Raw genomic sequence first — 19,383 nt, 5'->3', positions numbered from 1 at the left:
CTTTTGAATTAGGCCTGTTAGGCTAGAGATATTACAGTGCACACACAATGATCATATCAACTACCAAAGTTTACTTATACAATGTCTTTATTAGGCATATTTACAAATGAATTTATAAAAATATATATAACTAAAGCTTTTTAAAAAATATTTTAGCTTTGCAAAATAATTACTTTGTTCACATCGTTCAGTTTAGGCTAGTAAAATAGAAAATGTTAAATTCGGCAGGTAGAACTGTCATGGATTACAATGTTGTCATGGTGACCCACTGGCCAACAAGGTTCGTTTTACATCGTGATAAAAAGTCATTACTGCCATGGACTGACAGGCTACTTCCAGATACACAAGACGTAGCCTACTTTTTGGACATTTGATAAAGCAACCAATCACCAATACCGCCACAGAGCAGTTCTGGTACAGGCAAAAATCACAAGTTTACATTCAGTCGGTGTCAGAAATATCCAGGGTAGCCCACCGTATTAGGACCCTGTCGCCTAAGACCTGTGTTGGTCGTCTTGGTTTCTTCGAGACACATCGGTAACACTTAACAAATAGCTTTAAATAGTGCCAGCAATGACTTACTGTGTGAGCTGAGCTGAAATACGCTCGGCTAAATAAAGTCGTGCGGCTTGTTAACCTTGTGGTGAGATGGTGAGCGGTTTGTTAGGAGGATGAGGTAGGATGACTGAGACCGTGTACGCTGCTCAGAGCCTCGTGCTGCTGCTTGCTCAGGGGACTGGGAGGTTTTCTGTCGACTACAGAAGGACAAACATATGTATTTAGAAAGCAAACAAGTCTAATTCCTTGCTTCACAGAGACACAGATCAAATATCCTGTCAGGCCTGAAGAAAGGACGTTTTAAGAAGTCGTTTAAAGATTGCACTAGCCTATTTTAGCCAGCAATCAATGGATAAGGCAGGGACTGTTTTAAATGACAGAGAGATGAATTTCTTTTTCTCAAGATATCACTGAACCCAACACGGAATTCAGCAGAGCTGCTGCATTGCCAGTGAGCTTACACAATTAGCTGAAAACTAGTCGAAAAATGGCTGAAAAGTAGTTTTAACTAATTTAAAAAGCTGAAGCAAAGTAGCAGTAACATTTAACATTAAAACGATAAAGTAAATTGAGCCGGACTTTTCTTTTCCTCTAGCAGCTTCCCTTAAAATGTGAACTGATGAGGCGACAAACAATTTGTTTGAAACTGTGCTTCAGTGTGAGCATTTTTTTTAAGACTAAAACTAATTAAATATTTGAATAAAGAAATACATTCTGCAACAATGTCCTTCAAAATATAAATTGCTGCATATCAGTTTTTTTAAATTATTACGTGTTAAATAATTAAGGAATCATAATAATAATAATAATAATAATAATAATAATCGCAGCAACAACAACACCCGCCTGTGCTGAGAATTCCGTTAAATGTCTTAGGAGAACAATTACTAAGGTGGCCTCATGATTACAGTAATAACAACGTAAATAAGCAAAGATGCACAACAAAAGTATGCAACGGAAAGATATTTTCTTAAATGGTTACATCGGGTGTTAATTAAGCGGTTCCTTCAAAGTTTCGATCTCTGTTAGCAAACAGAGCTTACTAGTTGATGTCAAGTGCGGGTAATAATTTGATTCAGCTTCGAAATCGCAGGATAATGTGCGCAATATGTTCGTGAGGTCATCCATTCTGACCTCCAGTGAAGAGGACATGGTAGCCTGAAATGCTGACCTGACTCGACCTAGGAATCCTCACTAAAAATTATACACACTGATAACGACAAACACCTCTACACAAACGACACAATCCGCTACAATAAGAATGACACTCTCACATCATAACTTGTAGGCCTACAATGTGTTCGCAGGATCATTAATTTAAACTACAGTGAGGAGGGCAATGCCGGTGGCGATGCTAACCTGACAAGAAATTGCAATCCTCACTTGCAAAATCAGACATACTGAGAACACAGGCCTCCGCACGAGTACAGTGCAGCTATTTATGTTAGCCAAAGCTGTGTGTGAATATCCCTACACGGACTATTAACACCGATACAACACAACGGGACAAAAAACCGAAGACGTCATAGTGAATATCAATGTATGTTTCAAACAACCAGATGAACTCTACTGTGTGACACATATTAATGAGTATAGATGAATGAACGGAGTTGGTTTACATTCACTGAGATTTGTGATGGACTATGTTATAGATTATTATTATTATTATTATTATTATTATTATTATTATTATTATTAATCAAAGTTGTAACTAACATTGCTACATATAGCCTACTTAATACGTAAATAGTAATGAAAAACACATCACGTAATTCCAGGAGGACCTCTTACTCTTATTCTCGTGTGTAGGATGAAAAATTGATTTAACAAAAACAGTGAATTTAAGTAACTAATTTCACTTATTTTGCATAGCCTATACTAGCGTATCTGCTAAAATGTCACATCCTATATAAGCAATAAGCAATAGTGCACTGCTTACTGATGGCGCCACATTTTCGCAGATCGATCACAATGTTGATTCTGTAAATAACAGGAATCATCTGTAGTAGGCCTATTCTTTTGACTAGAAAATATCGTAAACATTTTGAATAGCCTACCGTCTCGTGCTGTATGTTTGAAAGCCATTGGCGAGTGGAGTTCCCCCGCGTGCATGCTCATGCCGCTGCTTGGATGAGACAGACTCGTACCCTGGGCCTGCCAGTGGTGACCGGGACTCACGTAGCTGCCCGCGGGCCCGGTATACACACCATACTGATTAGACGGTGAGTAGGCACACGCCGGGACATAACTAGACAGTGTCGAAGAAGACTGAAAAGCCAGAGAGACACAGAGTAGAGTGAGTGAGTGAGTGAGTGAGTGAGTGAGTTAGTGTGTGTGTGTGTGTGAGAGAGAGAGAGAGAGAGAGAGAGAGAGAGAGAGAGAGGGAATCCCTGTAGGAGTTTTCTTTCTTTTCACTAAGATCGTTAAAAATTCAGCATGTTTTTGGGCAGATCTCCTTTTTCTTTTTCTTTTTCTTTTCTTTTCTTTTTTTTTTTTTTTTAAATATCTAAATATATTTTATCTTTACCTGAGGGTATTTTAGATCCGCTTCAATGGCTGATTTGTCTATTCCGTTAACTCCATGAGCGGATGGAAACGTCGCTCTGTTGACGCTTCCCCAGTCCTCCATTTTCGGTGGATACCCCTCAGCGCCAGCAATAGCTTCACAAAAAAGACACATTTCATGCTCACATTTGGATCAAAACTGTTTCAACCGATAATACGGCGGCAAATTCTATTTATCACCAGAGCACTATGACAGCATTATCAGATGAAGAGTATTTAGGATACTCTGGTGTGTTTTAGGTATTTCTAAACACTGTAACATTTTATGAAACAAATTTAATGTCATGCGAACGCATTCGTTTTGTATGGTCTAAATAATCAGCCATAAATATCACCAGTTGCTCTAATGTACTCCGAAGAGCACCCATTCACAGCCCATAATTCAATTGATCATTTAGGCAAATAACCACACAGAATTAATTTTAAATTAGTACAAAATAAAAACAAACAAACATAAATCTGTGTTTTTCGATCAAATGCTCATTGTGGAACAGCCTGTTTCTTTTTAGACGCAAAGCTGTATCTCTTTGTTATTTAGCCTACATAATTAGAATAGAGGCCATTATTTTCACTCAAAGTTTTTTTTTTTTTCAAACAGGACTTTCCTATAGTAATCGACTGCATTTGACTCCAGACTTTGAATTCAATGCATGTGCTACATCATAAAGCCTAGATTTATACATGAAATTCAAATCCCGACTGTAAAAGTGGATCAGAGGATCAAAAAATGAACCGCGGCCTAGTCCACACTTTAGCTTGAAACTGTGGGCATTTCCTTTCTCTGAGCGAATGGTTATATTGGGCTAACTTGTAATTTATAATTTACCATGATCATCATGTGAATCTCGAATATGTGCATTCAACTTAATTTTAGAGGGTTTGCGTCTGTATGTGTATGATAATTTGGATCTTCAGATTAGATTTGATTAAACTTGGATGAAAATATGACGAATGTACTAACCTGTAGGGTCCATGAAAGCCCGAATACCCAGGATACTGCTGACGGTATGCGCTGAGGGCCAACCACGGGATATGCTAACAGGACCAGCCGAGGATGGGACTCCGGGAGGGCTGCCCATTTTGGTCCCGGTGGGTGACATGGCATTGGGGTATGAATATGGGTATATGTGGTTGTAAGGGAGAGCCGGTTGTGGCGACGCTTGCTTGCCACTTTCATAATGGTTTGGCTGAGACAAATTCCCGATCTTGTTCCGTAAAATCCTGCTAATAGAACTGACTGAAGGTACGTTGTATTTGTCACACACTCCATCCGCAAGAAGTCGATCCCGAATCTCCCAGGCGAAAATCCCCGGGTCTGCCTGTTTGTATTCCCTTATATTTTTTACAACGTTCGGTGTGGTAACTCGTGGCTTGCTTCCACCAATTGCACCCGGCAAAATAGACCCAGTTTCGTTGTACCTCGCAAGAATTTTGCTCACACAACCATGGGAGACACGAAGTTGTCGACTAATGTCGCAAGGTCTGATACCAAGCTGAGCCAACTCCACTATTCTCAATCTTATGGCGTTGGGCAGCGGTCGTCCATTGACAAAAACACCTCCTAATTGGTTCACCTCCCCATAGGTTTGCTCTGAATGAAACACAAACATTGGAAAATGAATTGCCATATTTGTTAAAGCGCTAAAAATAATATGAACACATAAAGGAAAAAAAAAATGTCAGAAAAGGGTAACCCGTCCCTCTGTTTGATTATTTTGTAGAACGTTCACATATATCAAACAGAATTTCTGTATTAGATCACCAGTTGCAAAAGTTAAAGCATCAGTTGACCTGATGCAAATAACTTGAAAAATAGCCTACAACATGTAGAGCACTACATAAGACCAAAACAAAAATTACGAAAGGTATGGCTATGGAGAAACTCCCTCTTAATTACTTGCACAAAGGTCTCAGTGAAAAGGATGTAAACTGTCCGATTTTCAGCTACAACCCTGGTTCGACTTTGTAGTCTGCCTATTTCTGGACCTGTGAAGGAGTGAAAAACATAATCGCTGTTCAAAGCTGTGTGTCACTCACACATGCAGAAATGCACAAAGACTCACCCATTTGCCGTGGTTTTAAGATGCAGTTTTTAGAATTTTTGCTCCTCAATAGATGAATGCACTAGTCGTGTCCTCTGCAGCGGGGAAAGCTTGGAGGTGAATAAGAAAATGACGAACTAGAGCAGAGATTGTTCTCACCGACTTTCGTCTTCTGTCGACGAAGAACTTCAAGAGCAAATTAAAGGAGCCAACAGGCGAGACAGATCTTCCCAAGCTAAAGAAAGATTTGACGTCTCCCGTTCGCTTTGCTCCGATTAATTTGACGCGTCCACCACGACGTCAATCTCCCTGGTTACGCTATGAGCATTGGTTTGATTTCATTGGTTCTCTAGTCAGTGGATAGGCTGTTCTGCATATGTACCATCCGGTTCGCCTTCTTAAAATCCCTGCGCGGAAATACTCGGGCTTGGAAGTGGCAGGAGCATGAGAGTCATCCCTGTCTGTAACTAGAAAATCATCAAAACTTTACAAGACAGCAAGGCATTGTGGTGGTCCTTCAAAGGTCTAAGTGTCACATTTTTACAAACTTTAGTCCTTTAGCAAAGAAAATCCAGATAGTAGTAACATTATTCATTCACTAAAGTGAACTCTTGTTTTCATTCACTAAAGTGAACGCTTGTTTTGAACTGCAGATAGAGACTTGATGTAATTTTTTGCTCAGACAAAGCTCTACAATCATGTATACATATGTGGCGCTTACTCAAAAGTTGTCACCCCAAAGATTTAAGAACAAATACATCAAACCATCTCCCAATCTTTACGTTTTAGGCCTATCCCTGGCTAATTTGCCATCTGATTTATATTCTTTCTCATGTGCATATCCTACAGCCTGAATCCTATAATTTGAAAATTCGTGCTTTTGTCCATCCGACCCATGCCTACGCTGGTTTCAGACGTTGGCGTTAGAGAACTTGAGATGCGCATGAAGGGGTCTGGGATGACAGACAATAGACAGATCGAGTTCTAATGCATTTTTCATTATATTAAAGGACAGCCTTATGTAATCGATACCTTTGACCGTATGGACTGTATTCGGTATAGGTCTTTTGACTGAATTCCAAACGGAGAGCGTTATCACAGCATGCTCTCTGGGTTTCCTGTGGAAGTAAAGAAAGTATCGTTTACTAGCTCGCAAAATGTCACTTGTAAAAGTTTACAGTTGACCCAACGGTAATAAGGAGCAGTGACACTGTCCTCTTTGTCATGGGCAATTCAGAACACGTCTAGAAGCTGAACACACATGGAAAACATCAGCACAGCTTACAACACGAATCTAAACCGGCATAGGATTAAAACAAAAGCATGCACACGACTGTCCTCAAAATCTCAAGAGTTCTGTCGTTAAATGGAGGTTATTTGAAGGCACTGTGGCCTACTCCGGTGATCAGAGTTCAGTTTCAAAGATTATTCAAGATTTACGTTGTTCAAAGATTTTTAAGGATTGATCAAACAGAAACCCCTGAAAAGCTAAAATGGCGAATATTATCTCTGTTAGTTAATAGGTTCATCGTCAAATCATTGTACATTCTTCGAGGAAAAAGTTGCGCCAGAAGCGAGGGATAGCAATGCAAAGAAACAAATTTGAGTTGAGGGCAGGAAAAAGATCGGTCTCCCTCATCTGGATATATCTGGAACTACAGTCCGGAATCAACGTGTGGGATTCGGAGTGGCAGAGAGACCTGGGAAACACTAAGAAAGACTGTCGACCCTCGTCTGTGGCTACATAAATCTATTTACTAAAGATTCAGTGTGGCATTTGAAGGTAAGCTTGATCTTCCTCGGACGGACAGGTGCTTAAACAAGTTTTCTTTTAGAAACAATTAGTTTAAAATAACATGACGTAGGCCTAGTATATCGTAACCCTGAAGACAAATATAGTGTCTTTTTTTGCTACCGTAACAGTCAAACTAACTAAATCTCTGCCTTCTTCATAGCACACTGTGGGCCACTGATTTTTAGATCTGTGGTATGCGACAACCGTTTCAGAAAAGAATGAACGTTTTTGCAAGCATGATAAGTTAAATGTTGCAATTACTGTATAAGATGAAAAGGAAAGATTCCTGTGTGCCTAATAGGTTAGGGACAAGGTTCATGTTGTTGTGTGTTGTTAGTAGTTTGCTAAAGGATTAAACAAGTGAATACCCAGAAATGAATTGATTTATATTAGAAAATATTTTTCTGTGAAATTATAAACCAAACAAATGTCCGGTAACTCCCTGCAATACCAATGACGATGATGCTACAGCTGCCGCCGCTGCTGCTTAACCGGCAGTCATTTTTATCCAGGGCAAATTGGCATTGTTTATCGAGTATCGTAAATTAAGTTCGATTAACGTGGGGGGAAAGGGATAATGATGGATTGGTAATATTATCATCCAAAGTAATTTTTATCAAGTGGCAGAAATGACGCAAAAGAAACAAGAGTAAGCATCTTTTGTTTTCACGGCATTAAAAGAACTTTTGCGAATTTGTGTTTACAGTTTAGCGATTTTTTTGCTTTTGTTGTTGTTGTTGTTTGTTTGTTTGTTTGTCTGTTTGTTTTAATAGCACTAGATGTGTCTGTGTGTTCTGTACTAAGAAATTAAACACTAATGAGTGCGTGTGTGTGTGTGTGTGCGCGCGCGCGTGTGTGTATTCAAGTTTTTTTTTTTTAGAAAGCTGTTCAATCGGCTCTGTGACATGTTCAGAGGCCTCTGTTACCGACATCTTTTAGATTGCTTTCGTGTCGCTCTTAAAATGACTGACACAAATGCCAATTAAAATGACTTCAGTTGTCTGAAGCCATAAATAGTCAGTTGACTGAAGCCATAAATAGTCAGGAAAATGATTTTACATTTTGGATGATCTGACTTCCAGCATTTTATGTTAGAAATATATTCATTGAGATTCTGACGTTTTGCACAACACCCAAGCACATACACTCAGCGTGACAATGAAGGAAGTATGGGAGTAGAGGGAACTCCCCAATCAAGAGTCAAAAGATAGTATCGTAAATTCTGTTAAATCAAAGAGGATTATTAAAATGTGCCATGCAATAGAAATGAGAATCCAGCAGGGAATATTTAATTTAAAACTTCGTCCTGTCCCTGAAAGCACTCTTTAAGGCAATTTCAGGATACTTTCTCTTGATAGAAAATTAGACTGAAGGTCGGAAGGGTCGTTAGCCATTCAAGAAAGCATGACCCTCTGAAAAGAAAGGCATTCTTAAACTGGTCGTCTTTTGTAAGTAAACAAACAAACAAATAAATAAATAAATAAATAAATGCCAAAGTGGTTTGTAAATTATAGAATCATAAATAAAAAATGCTTTTAAATGAACCCCAAATTGCAAATGGTAAACCCATTTCTTATCAAGACTTTGGGCCGACTGATTTTCACGATTTTCCACGTTGCCAAACTAACCATCTCTCATAAAACAAATCTAATTTCTCTTAAAGAGACGTAACAAATAGCCCTATGAGTCGAGTAAAGAAACAGGAAACATTACAGCTAATGGTGTAAAGAGAATTCGTATTAATAAACAAATACGAATGTCATTGATATATTTTTCAGGTTTAGAACTTAAGGTCGAACCATTATGTAAGCCAAAGCAGTATAACTCAACTGAACTAGTTCAGCATTTTATGGTGATCAGATTTTCTTCTTTATTCTTTCAAGCACATGCACTCCAATTCGCCATGGTGTATCATTTCTTTTTTTAATTCAGTACATGAATGAAATTAATGAGGATACAATCCTATAATTTTAGGGCACTGTATTGTGTCATAAGAAGAGACGAGTACCCAGGTAGAGGACTAATTAATTGTAAATCAATTCTACAATGATATCGGGAGGTTGATCAACATGATTTAATTTTCTCTGTAAATTTACAGTATGCAGTGATGATACCTTCGACGTAACTCAAGAGTATTTCAAATTTGTGACCTTTATTCTTTTCCTGATAGGACGAATAGCCTTATACATTCCAGAAATGCACCTGTGATGTGGAAACGAATGGATTCTCGCGTCTGGAAGGTGCCGATAATGTGGAGAAATTTTTATGGACTCGGATCAATATCAGCAAGTATTATCTGTTGAAGGCCAGCGCGTATCTTTTTAAGATATTCAGTGATGCTTTTTGTATAAGTAAAATTGCTACAGCACGAAATGTATCGATATATCTGTATGATAATAAATATATGAAATTTACATGTGCGATTCACAATATCGATACTTCACCCCATAGTATGTTAGATAAATAAACATACAAATATTACCTTTGAACGTTTGAACATGTATGCATATGGTTGCAAACATATATCATTGTATGTGCCTCATTGGCCAATAAAAGTTGAAATAACAGACGTAGCCTTTACGGTATATTTTCTATCTGATGGTTTTAATTTTCTTCCTTCCCTCTGGATGGTCCTTGGCGTTTTATTGAAGACTCGTTGTTCCCCCGGTTTTGATTTAGTGTTTGTGAGTTTTGTGATCTCATTGGCCAGTATGGAAATTATTACACTGGCTGGATCGCGTGCTTTTAGCAGACCTGAATCGACATGGGGTAAGGAATATAAAACAGAGTGAACTAAAATGTAACCTACAGAAACCAGTTTTAGAATCTCCCATAGCATTCACTTTAAATTTGGACGAGTGTAAAATTTCTGCTGCACAAGCTCCTCCCATCGATACAAACTTATCCATGAAAGGACTGCTTGCATCACTGCCCTCTTTAGAGTTCAGAAACACAAAATGATGAAATCAAACACAACAAATCTGAGCTAATCTTTTTTTCCAGTTTACGCAACCATGAAAGACCAAACGATAAAAAAAAATATGCGCAAAGCACCATAATAACGATAATCATGTAGGCTTTTCCATCAGTCTCTGGCTGCTGAACGTATTTTTGAACTTTATGAATAAGCCTGATTGTTGTGTAGGTCAAAGAAGGACTCACAAGCCCAACATAACATCATCAGCACTTTTCACAACTTGCTGATCACAGCTAATGTCAGGAGACTAACTATAGGCTATATTTGGAAACATTAGGATGGGAGTATAGGAAGATATGGAGCAACGGAGCTTACATGGCTCTAGCTCAGGAGCAGTGTGTTGTAAAGGTTTGTGTGTGCTGTGAAGGAGACTGTTTTCGGCTCCTGAGCTCACAGGAATGACATCTACAGAGACTCGACTGCTGAGATTTGAGTAGTTTTGTCGTCTTGAGGCTCTGGTTGGGTTGCCAGCACTGCCCTAATGAGAGAGGAGTTCAAAGAATGCTTGCTGCGGACTAATGCGTTCTTCTGATCTCTCCAAAATTTCTCCTGGGTGTTATAACGCTATGTGAAGTAGAACTGTTAACCAAGCGCGTTTGCACTCCCTAACTACATTTACAGCCAGTACGACATTCTCCTCAAAACTCAAATTGACCTCCATATGGATCAGAGTCTGTCCGTTGAGGTACTGAGTTGACAGCGTGAATATCAGAAATTATGACTTTTGACTGTGTGGTGCGTAACCATGTGACAAGTGATGGGAATTTTAAGTTTGCGTAGCGCATGGGGTGGCGAGTGGGGCGATGGAAGAAACAGTACAGTGGAAATGTGGAATGTAAGCACACCGGTACTTAAAACATAGACTAATTTTTAGATCATGCCTCTCCATCGCAAAAAAAAGAGGAGGAGTGAGTGAACTTTCTTTCAAAGGGACAAGGATGACCACAATGGAAAAGTATATTGAATCTGGGGGATTGAATCTGGGGTCATTTTACCTTTCTAGTAAAATGACAATTAAAAATGTATTTCCAAGGTCTTTGGCATCCCGTGATTAACCACCAAATTGATAAAATCGAAATTAGGACAATGTTAGGTTCCCCAAAACTAAAGCTAGTGCCTGTCACGGTTCTGCCTTGTATGAATGCACTCTAACTGAATGAAAAAGACGTTCTGAATTAAACTGAACAAAAATACACTCTTAGGAAAATACATTCTTGGTAAAATGTGAAGTTTTATAGGAACGAATGCCTCTGATAGCCTGTGGTGACTGAAAAAAAACATGTAGACTAAGAGCATTTTCATGTTTATCTACATCGTTTGATTCACATCAGATATGCTCTTGTTTAGCACGAATTTTGAAACTGAACATCAACAGCAATGTATTGAACTATAAATATTAAATCCAAGCCTTTTTATCTGACCATTTTAACAACTTAACACATGCAGCCTGGACGTGATTTTTCATGCTGTTAAATTGCTATACCAATACAGTTACTTCCATGACAGAGGTAGGACAATACTTTCTGTGCCAAACAGCGATTGTACCAAACTGATATACAGTGTTAAAATTCAAACGGAAACAATTATATTAAAGGATTTATTTTGCAATTCAGATGGTTGCATTTACTGTTACCAGAGGAAAGAAGAAAGAGTTTTAGAAGAGTGGAGAGGAGAATTTCTTGAGCATGGAAAACCTTTAGCAAACTGGCATGGATTAAATACGTTTTCAAATGTGTAGGTGTTCCGGTGACATATATAGATGCAGACTGCATGAATTACTTTCATGCAGGAATGAACTTCTATTGTGTAACCATGCGAAGTGAACGCACATAATTCACAGGGCTGTTGAACATCATTTGTTGTGGAAATCCGGCATGCGTATTTGTAAACTTGAGCACATGGGTTGCAGTGCTGATTTGTAAATACTAGCACATGTTTTGCTGCGGTATGCGCACAGGCTTATTGTTTTAACTGGTGGGTGTGCCTCACTAAATGCTATGTTCCATACTTCTGCTCCTGATTGGTGTTTCTCCTGATTGATTCGGTCCTGTTCTTCCGGTTCTGCCAATCCCTGCTGTTTCCCGTTAATTTGCGCTCTGCTGATTCGGTATAAAAGCGAGATGGAATTTGCGAGAAAGAACAGTTTTTGTGAAGGGAGCAAGGGTATTCCTAAAGTGTCTCAGTCTAGCAACGGCCAGCAGGTCAGCTTCGGTGTTTCCTTGTCTGGTAGCGGCTCTTGGTGGGTTTGTTTAGCCTGTATAGATAATGTTTATCGTAAAATAGCGGCCGAATACCTTTAATATCTCCGATGAGTGTGCGTCGTATATCCTCTTGCTCCCTCGCTTTTTAGCGTTGGCGGGCTAAATCTCCGCGTTAGAGTTACTGTTAAGAATTATTGTCTAGTCTTGATCACGTTAGCTGGTTGCTTATTGTCGACACCTTTGCTTGCACACGGTTGGTCACAAGGTCTAAACCTGAATGCCTCTGTATTTTGACTAATTTCGTTTCTAATCTGTTAGTCATTCTGCGCCGGCCTTGGTTTTAGTGTAATTTTCACCTAATGCCAGCTTGATCCACTAACGCATTCCATTACTGCTTTGTATAGAGTTGTTCTCGCGTTATTGTCTTGGGCCCTTGCTGGCGCGCGCGCGCGCGTGTGTGTGTCTGTCTGTGTGTGTGTGTGTGTGTGTGTGTGTGTGTGTGTGTGTCTCTATCCCTAGGTTTTATTACTGTGAACGGGTGACCTCTTCCCATTGTCCTCTGTATCATATGTAAGTGAAAGGACATCAATTTTTGTGTGTTTAAACAGTATTTGTTAACATTGGAACAGTAATGTTGTGACTTATTACCCAACCACTTGCTTTGACTGACTTGTGTCTTCCTGTTGGTGTAATCCTTGTTCCACTCAAAAATAGGAGCGGGTGTAGTTAGCTACACCAGTGCCCTCTAGTTGAAAATGGTAGTAAGTGATTCAGTTATAGAGCGCAGGTATTTAACAGTTGAAGTGTCCCATTGACCTGCAACTAACATGCTCATGTTACTTTAAAAAATAAATAAATAAATAAAAATGGGATGTTGTGTTGCTTTCATATTATGTGGTCATGTTTCTCTCAGCCTTTGTGTTTGCCAAGAGTATATTAAACTCCTTTTTAAGGTCATTCATTTACTTACAGTTGTTTCTGAAATCCTTTGTAACTGGTGTGACAGTTTGACTTCCTTTAATTGATATGACACTTGGCTAATGCATTCATGAAGTTGCTCTTAACTTTGGGCTGCTCTGCTTTCAGTCACAGACAGTAGCTGAGTTTCATCAAACTGGTGTGGAGGTGAGACAAGGTGTCATTACAAGCATCTTCATGTGCACCTCCCCTTTTTTGAATTTTAGCACATTTGTTGGTGGTCTACACACACAGCTTTGAGATTTCACAAAAGGCACACTACATCACATTGATTGTTCCAGTTAATGGGACCATGCGTCAAAAGAATAATTCAGAGCAAAAGAGAGCATAAATGGGTGGTCAGGGTGGGGTGGCAAATAACAGAGGATTACAAGTTCACAAAAACATGCGGGAGTAAAATAAACTCCTATTATTTACAGACACTACTTCATTTAGGCAGGTTTTGTCTCCCTGTCTGAAATGATATTATCTTCCAAGCTAAGCAGCTCACTGCAATACAGACATTACAGTTTTACCTCCCACCTTAATTCAGATGCCAATAACATTGGCACTGACGTGCTGCTCTTTTGTAAGCAATTTGGGGCAGAAACATTTGGGAAATGACTAAATGTAAATGTATGGATCTCAGATTGTGCCTACAGGTCTGCTGTTTGGTCATAATGACCAGTTCGTCCTTATAAAGATCAGTCAAGCCCTGGTGCTTCTTAGCATGAGGTAAATACTGTCCTCTTTTGGACTGAGTGGCAGTCTTCGCTGTATCCCACTCTTCCTCCATGCTGTCTTTTTTCCTCAGGTCTGCCCCTCCCCTTTTATGTAAACCACCAGAATTTTGTCACTTTTGCCTTATACTTGTGCCAGGTTAGGGGTGTGTGTTAAATACACTCTCTCTCATGAAAACTGTCTCTCATATCTTGGTAGGCTGTTTTAGTGGCACTAGCTATGCAATTTTAAGCACATTTACTTTTTATGGGCAATGGAATTGTTAACATATCTAGCATGTTCTTGTAGTTGTCTCATTCTTCTTCTTTTTCTTCTTCTTCTTCTTATTTTATGTATTTAATAGTACTGGGGATACACTACCAAGTCCTCCATTATTATGCTAGCTAAACAGCAGACATTGTTTACTCCTCACCTCAACACCTAACCTGTGCAGATGGCATGGCAAGACAATTGGCTTTCAAACAATGACTCTGTCACTCATATTTGTATGGCCAATGCTGTCCAATCCAAACCTGCTGGTACTTTCCCTCTGCTTCCTACTTTCTAACCGGAGATAGAAGCTCCAGATCAAAAGGGAGAAATTCTATCTTTCTCAATGGCAATGCACTTTTACCTTTTTAGTTAGAAGGTGTGGAGCCAATTAAACACTACCATGTAAACATCTCGAAACCTGAAAAAGCAGCTTCTGAGCTTCTGCTGACACTAAGCTGTCCAACAGGAAGTTAAAATTAAAATGACAAAAATACTTTACATGCACAGTTGTGCAATCTAATCTACTCTTTCATGATGATTTTGAAGACTTTTTTCAAATGACTACCGTGGCCCAAATGTGCATCATAAATTAGTGCTACTTGTCCTACCATGTGTATAATTCTTTTCACTTGGCTCCTCATAGTTGTATTGGCATCATGCTACATTGATTCATGTAAACAGCCCTTTCCGTCTTATCCTGAGTTTTTCTGTGGTGTTGGGGTCAGGGGACTCTGTAGACCACTCAGATTACCCTGCTCTGATTTCTGGAAGCATTCTGAAGCAATATGCTCTTTGTAACACGGTGCATTATCCTTTTGGAAGTATCAGTAAGAAGACTGTACCCCGTGGGAGTCTACCTTGTCAATGACAATACTCAAACATGCTGAAGCATTCAAATGTAGCCTAGTTGGTACCACTAGGCCACCATCACCAGTCTGTGTTGTTGAATCCTGGCGGCATGGATCTATGAACTTATGCCACTCATGCCAAACTCCTACAATATGACGCCACAGGAACTGGAATTCATCGGACCAGGTGATGTTTGTTCCATTACTCAATTTTCCATTGTCATTGACTGCATGCCTGCTGGAGTTTTTTTTTGTATGTCATAGGAGCGGTGCTTCCTGTGATCACACAGTGTTACTGCCCATTCCATGACACAAACCAATGAGTTGCGTGTTTCACAATGCAACACTACCCATCACAATTAGCAACCACACAAAACATGATCCCTATAAATCCCCATCCACGCAGGATTTGTCTTCCTTGACCTACATCAGCCCAGAAAACCAGAACACACGACAGAATTTATTTAGAGACATTAAAAACACTCTTAAGACCACTAGTAAGATTGTTTAGCCATAGAGACCCAACACTAAATAAGATTTTCTGACTGACCCAATGAAAGGTCACAGGTGGGTGAAATAAACACAGGACAGGACAAGAAAACAATAAACAGAGGAGCAGTCAGGATACATACAACCATTTTACTCTTTAGGGTAAGTATAGTGGGAAGTTGACAACCAAAATTACCTGAGTAGCACAGTTGTGTGAGGTGTAATAGAACTGAAGTGTGATGAAATTCCTGCACAGGTGTGCAGCTCAATATGAGCCGCGATCTAGTCAAAATGAGTCTCAACACCTAACAAGAGAGAGAGGGCAACAGAGCACCCTATCCACCCCGACACAGTAACGGCAAACACCGCTAGCGTCACATGGTGGTAGTCAAAAACATTCTACATAATTATTGTTTCCGCCTCTCAAATAATTTTGTGTTGTTTCAGTGATTTACCAAAATTAGAAGTGTAAAACTGATATATGTTGGTTGTACCCTCTTGTTTTTCTCGACTGGCTAGTATTGTCCATTTGTGTATATAGCCTTTGTACTAATTCATTGTGACTCAGCTGTCGAGTCTGTGTTTACTGGCCGGCAAATCCATCTGTGTAAAGCTGTGCAGACTCGTGATACCACGCCGAACGACCAACTTGCAGCTTGCTGCTCTGGTCAGTCAAACACAGCCTGTACCAGGCCAAAACCTGTAAATAGAGCCAATATTTTCTATAAACCAATCAAACCCAAGACACACAACCTGACCCAACGCTGCACAAATATTCACACATATTTAATGTCAGCTTTTCTTGTATTTATTTTTGCATATTTTGCAGAGTATCTTAGCATTTTGAAGAAGATCACTAAACCGAACAGAAAGAGCACCCTGATATCCTATCCAAAATGTTCTCTACTCAAATTTGCACGCAGGTAATTAGCATATGCACTCCTACAAGCAGCAAAGCAGCCACATTTGCAATGTAGAATCATTTAGCAGACATCAGTGACAGATTTCCCCAGCCAGTCTTTAATGGTCACGTCAATATCATGTTCAACATCTTAAGTACTTAGTATTTGTTCATAATACTATACTGGAAAAGAATGTCATCTGCTGTCTCTGGTTTTTGCTGACTCAGCTCTTAGATTACAAATCCAGCTGCAGAACAGTCTCTCATGCACTATGTTTCATATGGACACCAAGAGAATTGCAGTAACAATACATGCCAAGTTGCTAAAAACTGTGCGGTGTTTCTCTACAAGCAGATGATGTTGAAATGTTCTTTCTTCGATGCCTTGAATTCGATATACATTTAAACTTCATTGTCCTGCGGTGCAACCGTGTCCCTAACATCTTGGCCATCGTATAAACTGTTGCACAATGTCTCTTTTAGGGAGGTGGGCAAGGAGAATGCTGTTGTGCATATCTACACTTCTCTTTCAAGTCTTTAAGAAAGGGTGAGATAAGACCTTTCTTCATTCTGTAAATATTGGTCAAATGCCATTTCTTGCACAGAAATGCATTTCTGGCATTCTGTTGTAAACACTGCTCAGACGCATTTTCCAAGCTGCAGAAATGGCTTTGTGTTTTCTCTCGGGTGGGGGGGGGGGGGGGGGGGGGGGGGCTGTCTTACACAGGATGTTGCATGTGACTTGCTGTGAACCCTTCCCATTTCAGTTTCATCTGCAAGCAGGTCCAAGTCCAGCTTGGGATGAAACCCCAGTTCATCATCTTTTCCTCTTCAGTGTTTTTGCAGAGTGTCAGTTTATTGCTTTCATAATGGTTGAAACATTGTATCACTGTGCTTCTTTGATGAGGACATGCCCAGTTTGCAGCTGCCACATACACTTTTCTGCACTTTTTTTTTTTTTTTAACAAGCTGCAGACCCCTTGATATAGTTAAGTTGGTCATCCATCATGACACCAAATTTTTACAGATATCCGACTTCTGACATTTCAAAGAACTGTCGACAATCTGATATTTTCTACAAGCTACTTCTTTGTCTTCTTATTGTAAACTATTTCAACAAAACTCATGCCAAAGTGTGGAGCAGTAGCTTGCCAAAAATGTGTTGTGGTAGAAAATTATGACAGATATTGATACAAATTTCAGATTTTAAAAAAAAAAAAAAAAAAAAATCTGCATCCAACCCACACTTTCCTTGTAATGGACAAGATCCAAACCCCAAAATAAAAGCAAAAGAAATTTTCACTCGCAAACCACATATTTTGTGGGTCACCCACCAGGTACCTGTGGTCAGCCAATCCAGTGCAGGATTTTGTATCTTCTCTCAGCTGTAAAAGTCCCTTATTTATTTCATTCCAGGTGACTCACAAATCAGCTCCAAGACAAGCCACAGGCGAGTCCCATTACATGCTAAGTGTGGCATGACCCCATACTAATGATCTCCTGACACTGCGCACTACTGTTGTGCTGCACCGTTATTTGCCTGTCTGTGGCCTGGCTGTTTTCTCTCATGGTTCTTACCATTTTTTTCCTGAACCTCACTAGTCAATGAGCTGTTTTCAGCTACAGGACTACAGCTAATTTTTAAAATGTTTATCAGTTAATGAATTTATATATTTATTTATTTTGTCACGCTACTGTCAACAACAAATCTTAGAAATGGCACAGATTATCCACTGTAAGGTTTGGTGAAATGATAACCTTTTGATGGTTGTCTGCCTAACTCACTGAAAAGTCATGACCACATGACTCACTGTCAGCGTGAGTTATACGTGTACATGAACAGGGTGGTGTACCCAGTTTACTGGTAACAGAGTGTATACTGCAGTATGATTTAAAGTGTGACTGATTCTATGAAAACTCAAATGGTAAATAGAGTTTCATCAATACTGGCTGAAAACATTCTATGAGGGTTTGTCCTCTGCTGCGTTAGTACGGGTTGTCTTTGTCAAACGAATCAGCCAATGGTAAAAATCCAGGCATTCGAAAGCTCAAGGCCACAGGATTTAGAGGCAGTGTGATATTGTTTTACGCCAAACCAAAAATCAAGGCCTTGGACTTGCCTTTTTTCTGTCAGGGATATAGGCAGTGTGTGTTTTTGACAGTTTTTCCTTTCAAGATTAATGAGTTTATGAAAACCTTGTGTGTTCCTCAGAAGGGCAAATACGGTATCTATCAGTGAGAAGAGTCCAACCCTGACTTTCAAATTAAGGAAAAAAGGAGATTGCATGTTCTGATATCACAACAATCTCTCTCTCTCTCTCTCTCTCTCTCTCTCTCTCTCTCTCTTTTCCTCTGTGTGTCTGTCTGTTTCTCCCTCTTCATCACACAATATCTCTCTCTCCCTGTCATTCTAAGTGTGTGTGGCAGCCCTCCTGGATTCAGTTTTCATTTTGATAAGCCAAAGCAAAAGCCATCCAAATCTCCTAAGAAGGTGACCTTTCTGTGAAACAGCTTAAAGTTACAGTGCTGATAACTGTTTTAGCAACACCCTACTGGAAAAAAAGAGAGCCATAGGTGTTGACTCTTTCAGTGATACCCCACTGACAAAACAGCTAAACATGTTCCTTTAAGTAAATGATGATGAGAAAGAATAAAATTTAAAAAAGAAGAAGAAATCCAAAACCAGTACAAACCTATAAAAGTCAAGTCTCGCCATTACATATAGTAAAGCAGTGCCATTTATAAAGACACTATTTCATAAAAACAGAGTGAATATACACATTTGCTGACTCACACCCACACAGCTAAGCTGGGATCAGGCTAAGACTTAGTAGACTAGATTTAAGGTGAACAGAGGTAGCTTGAGTGTGTCACATTGTGTGCACAGAGTTTTTGATCCCTCTGCCAGTCATCCATAAATACGATCCCTTATTTCTGCCCCAGTGTGGGTGCTAGTGAGCCAGAACATAGGTTTGTTTTGGGTGTTCACATTGCTTTTCAGGGAGAGTTTCATATCCACATCTCACATAAGAGTACTACAGAATGTTTGAACCCCAT

General features: G+C 39.5%; 1 protein-coding gene across 1 annotated transcript; it reads right to left on the bottom strand.

Annotated features, from left to right (window-relative positions):
• Positions 1-663: 663 nt before the first annotated feature.
• pax1a (paired box 1a) lies at positions 664-4,751 on the bottom strand. The gene is made up of 4 exons (XM_030765513.1): positions 4,085-4,751; positions 3,086-3,219; positions 2,616-2,826; positions 664-755 (listed from the first exon to the last, which is right to left on the bottom strand). The coding sequence occupies exons 1-4, from the start codon at positions 4,749-4,751 to the stop codon at positions 664-666; spliced, it is 1,104 nt and encodes a 367-aa protein (XP_030621373.1).
• Positions 4,752-19,383: the final 14,632 nt, after the last annotated feature.

Source organism: Chanos chanos, chromosome 1 (genome assembly GCF_902362185.1).
Source record: "Chanos chanos chromosome 1, fChaCha1.1, whole genome shotgun sequence".
Classification (NCBI taxonomy): domain Eukaryota; kingdom Metazoa; phylum Chordata; class Actinopteri; order Gonorynchiformes; family Chanidae; genus Chanos; species Chanos chanos.
Note: the sequence above shows the minus strand (reverse complement) of the source record. Positions and strands in the feature narration are given on the sequence as shown.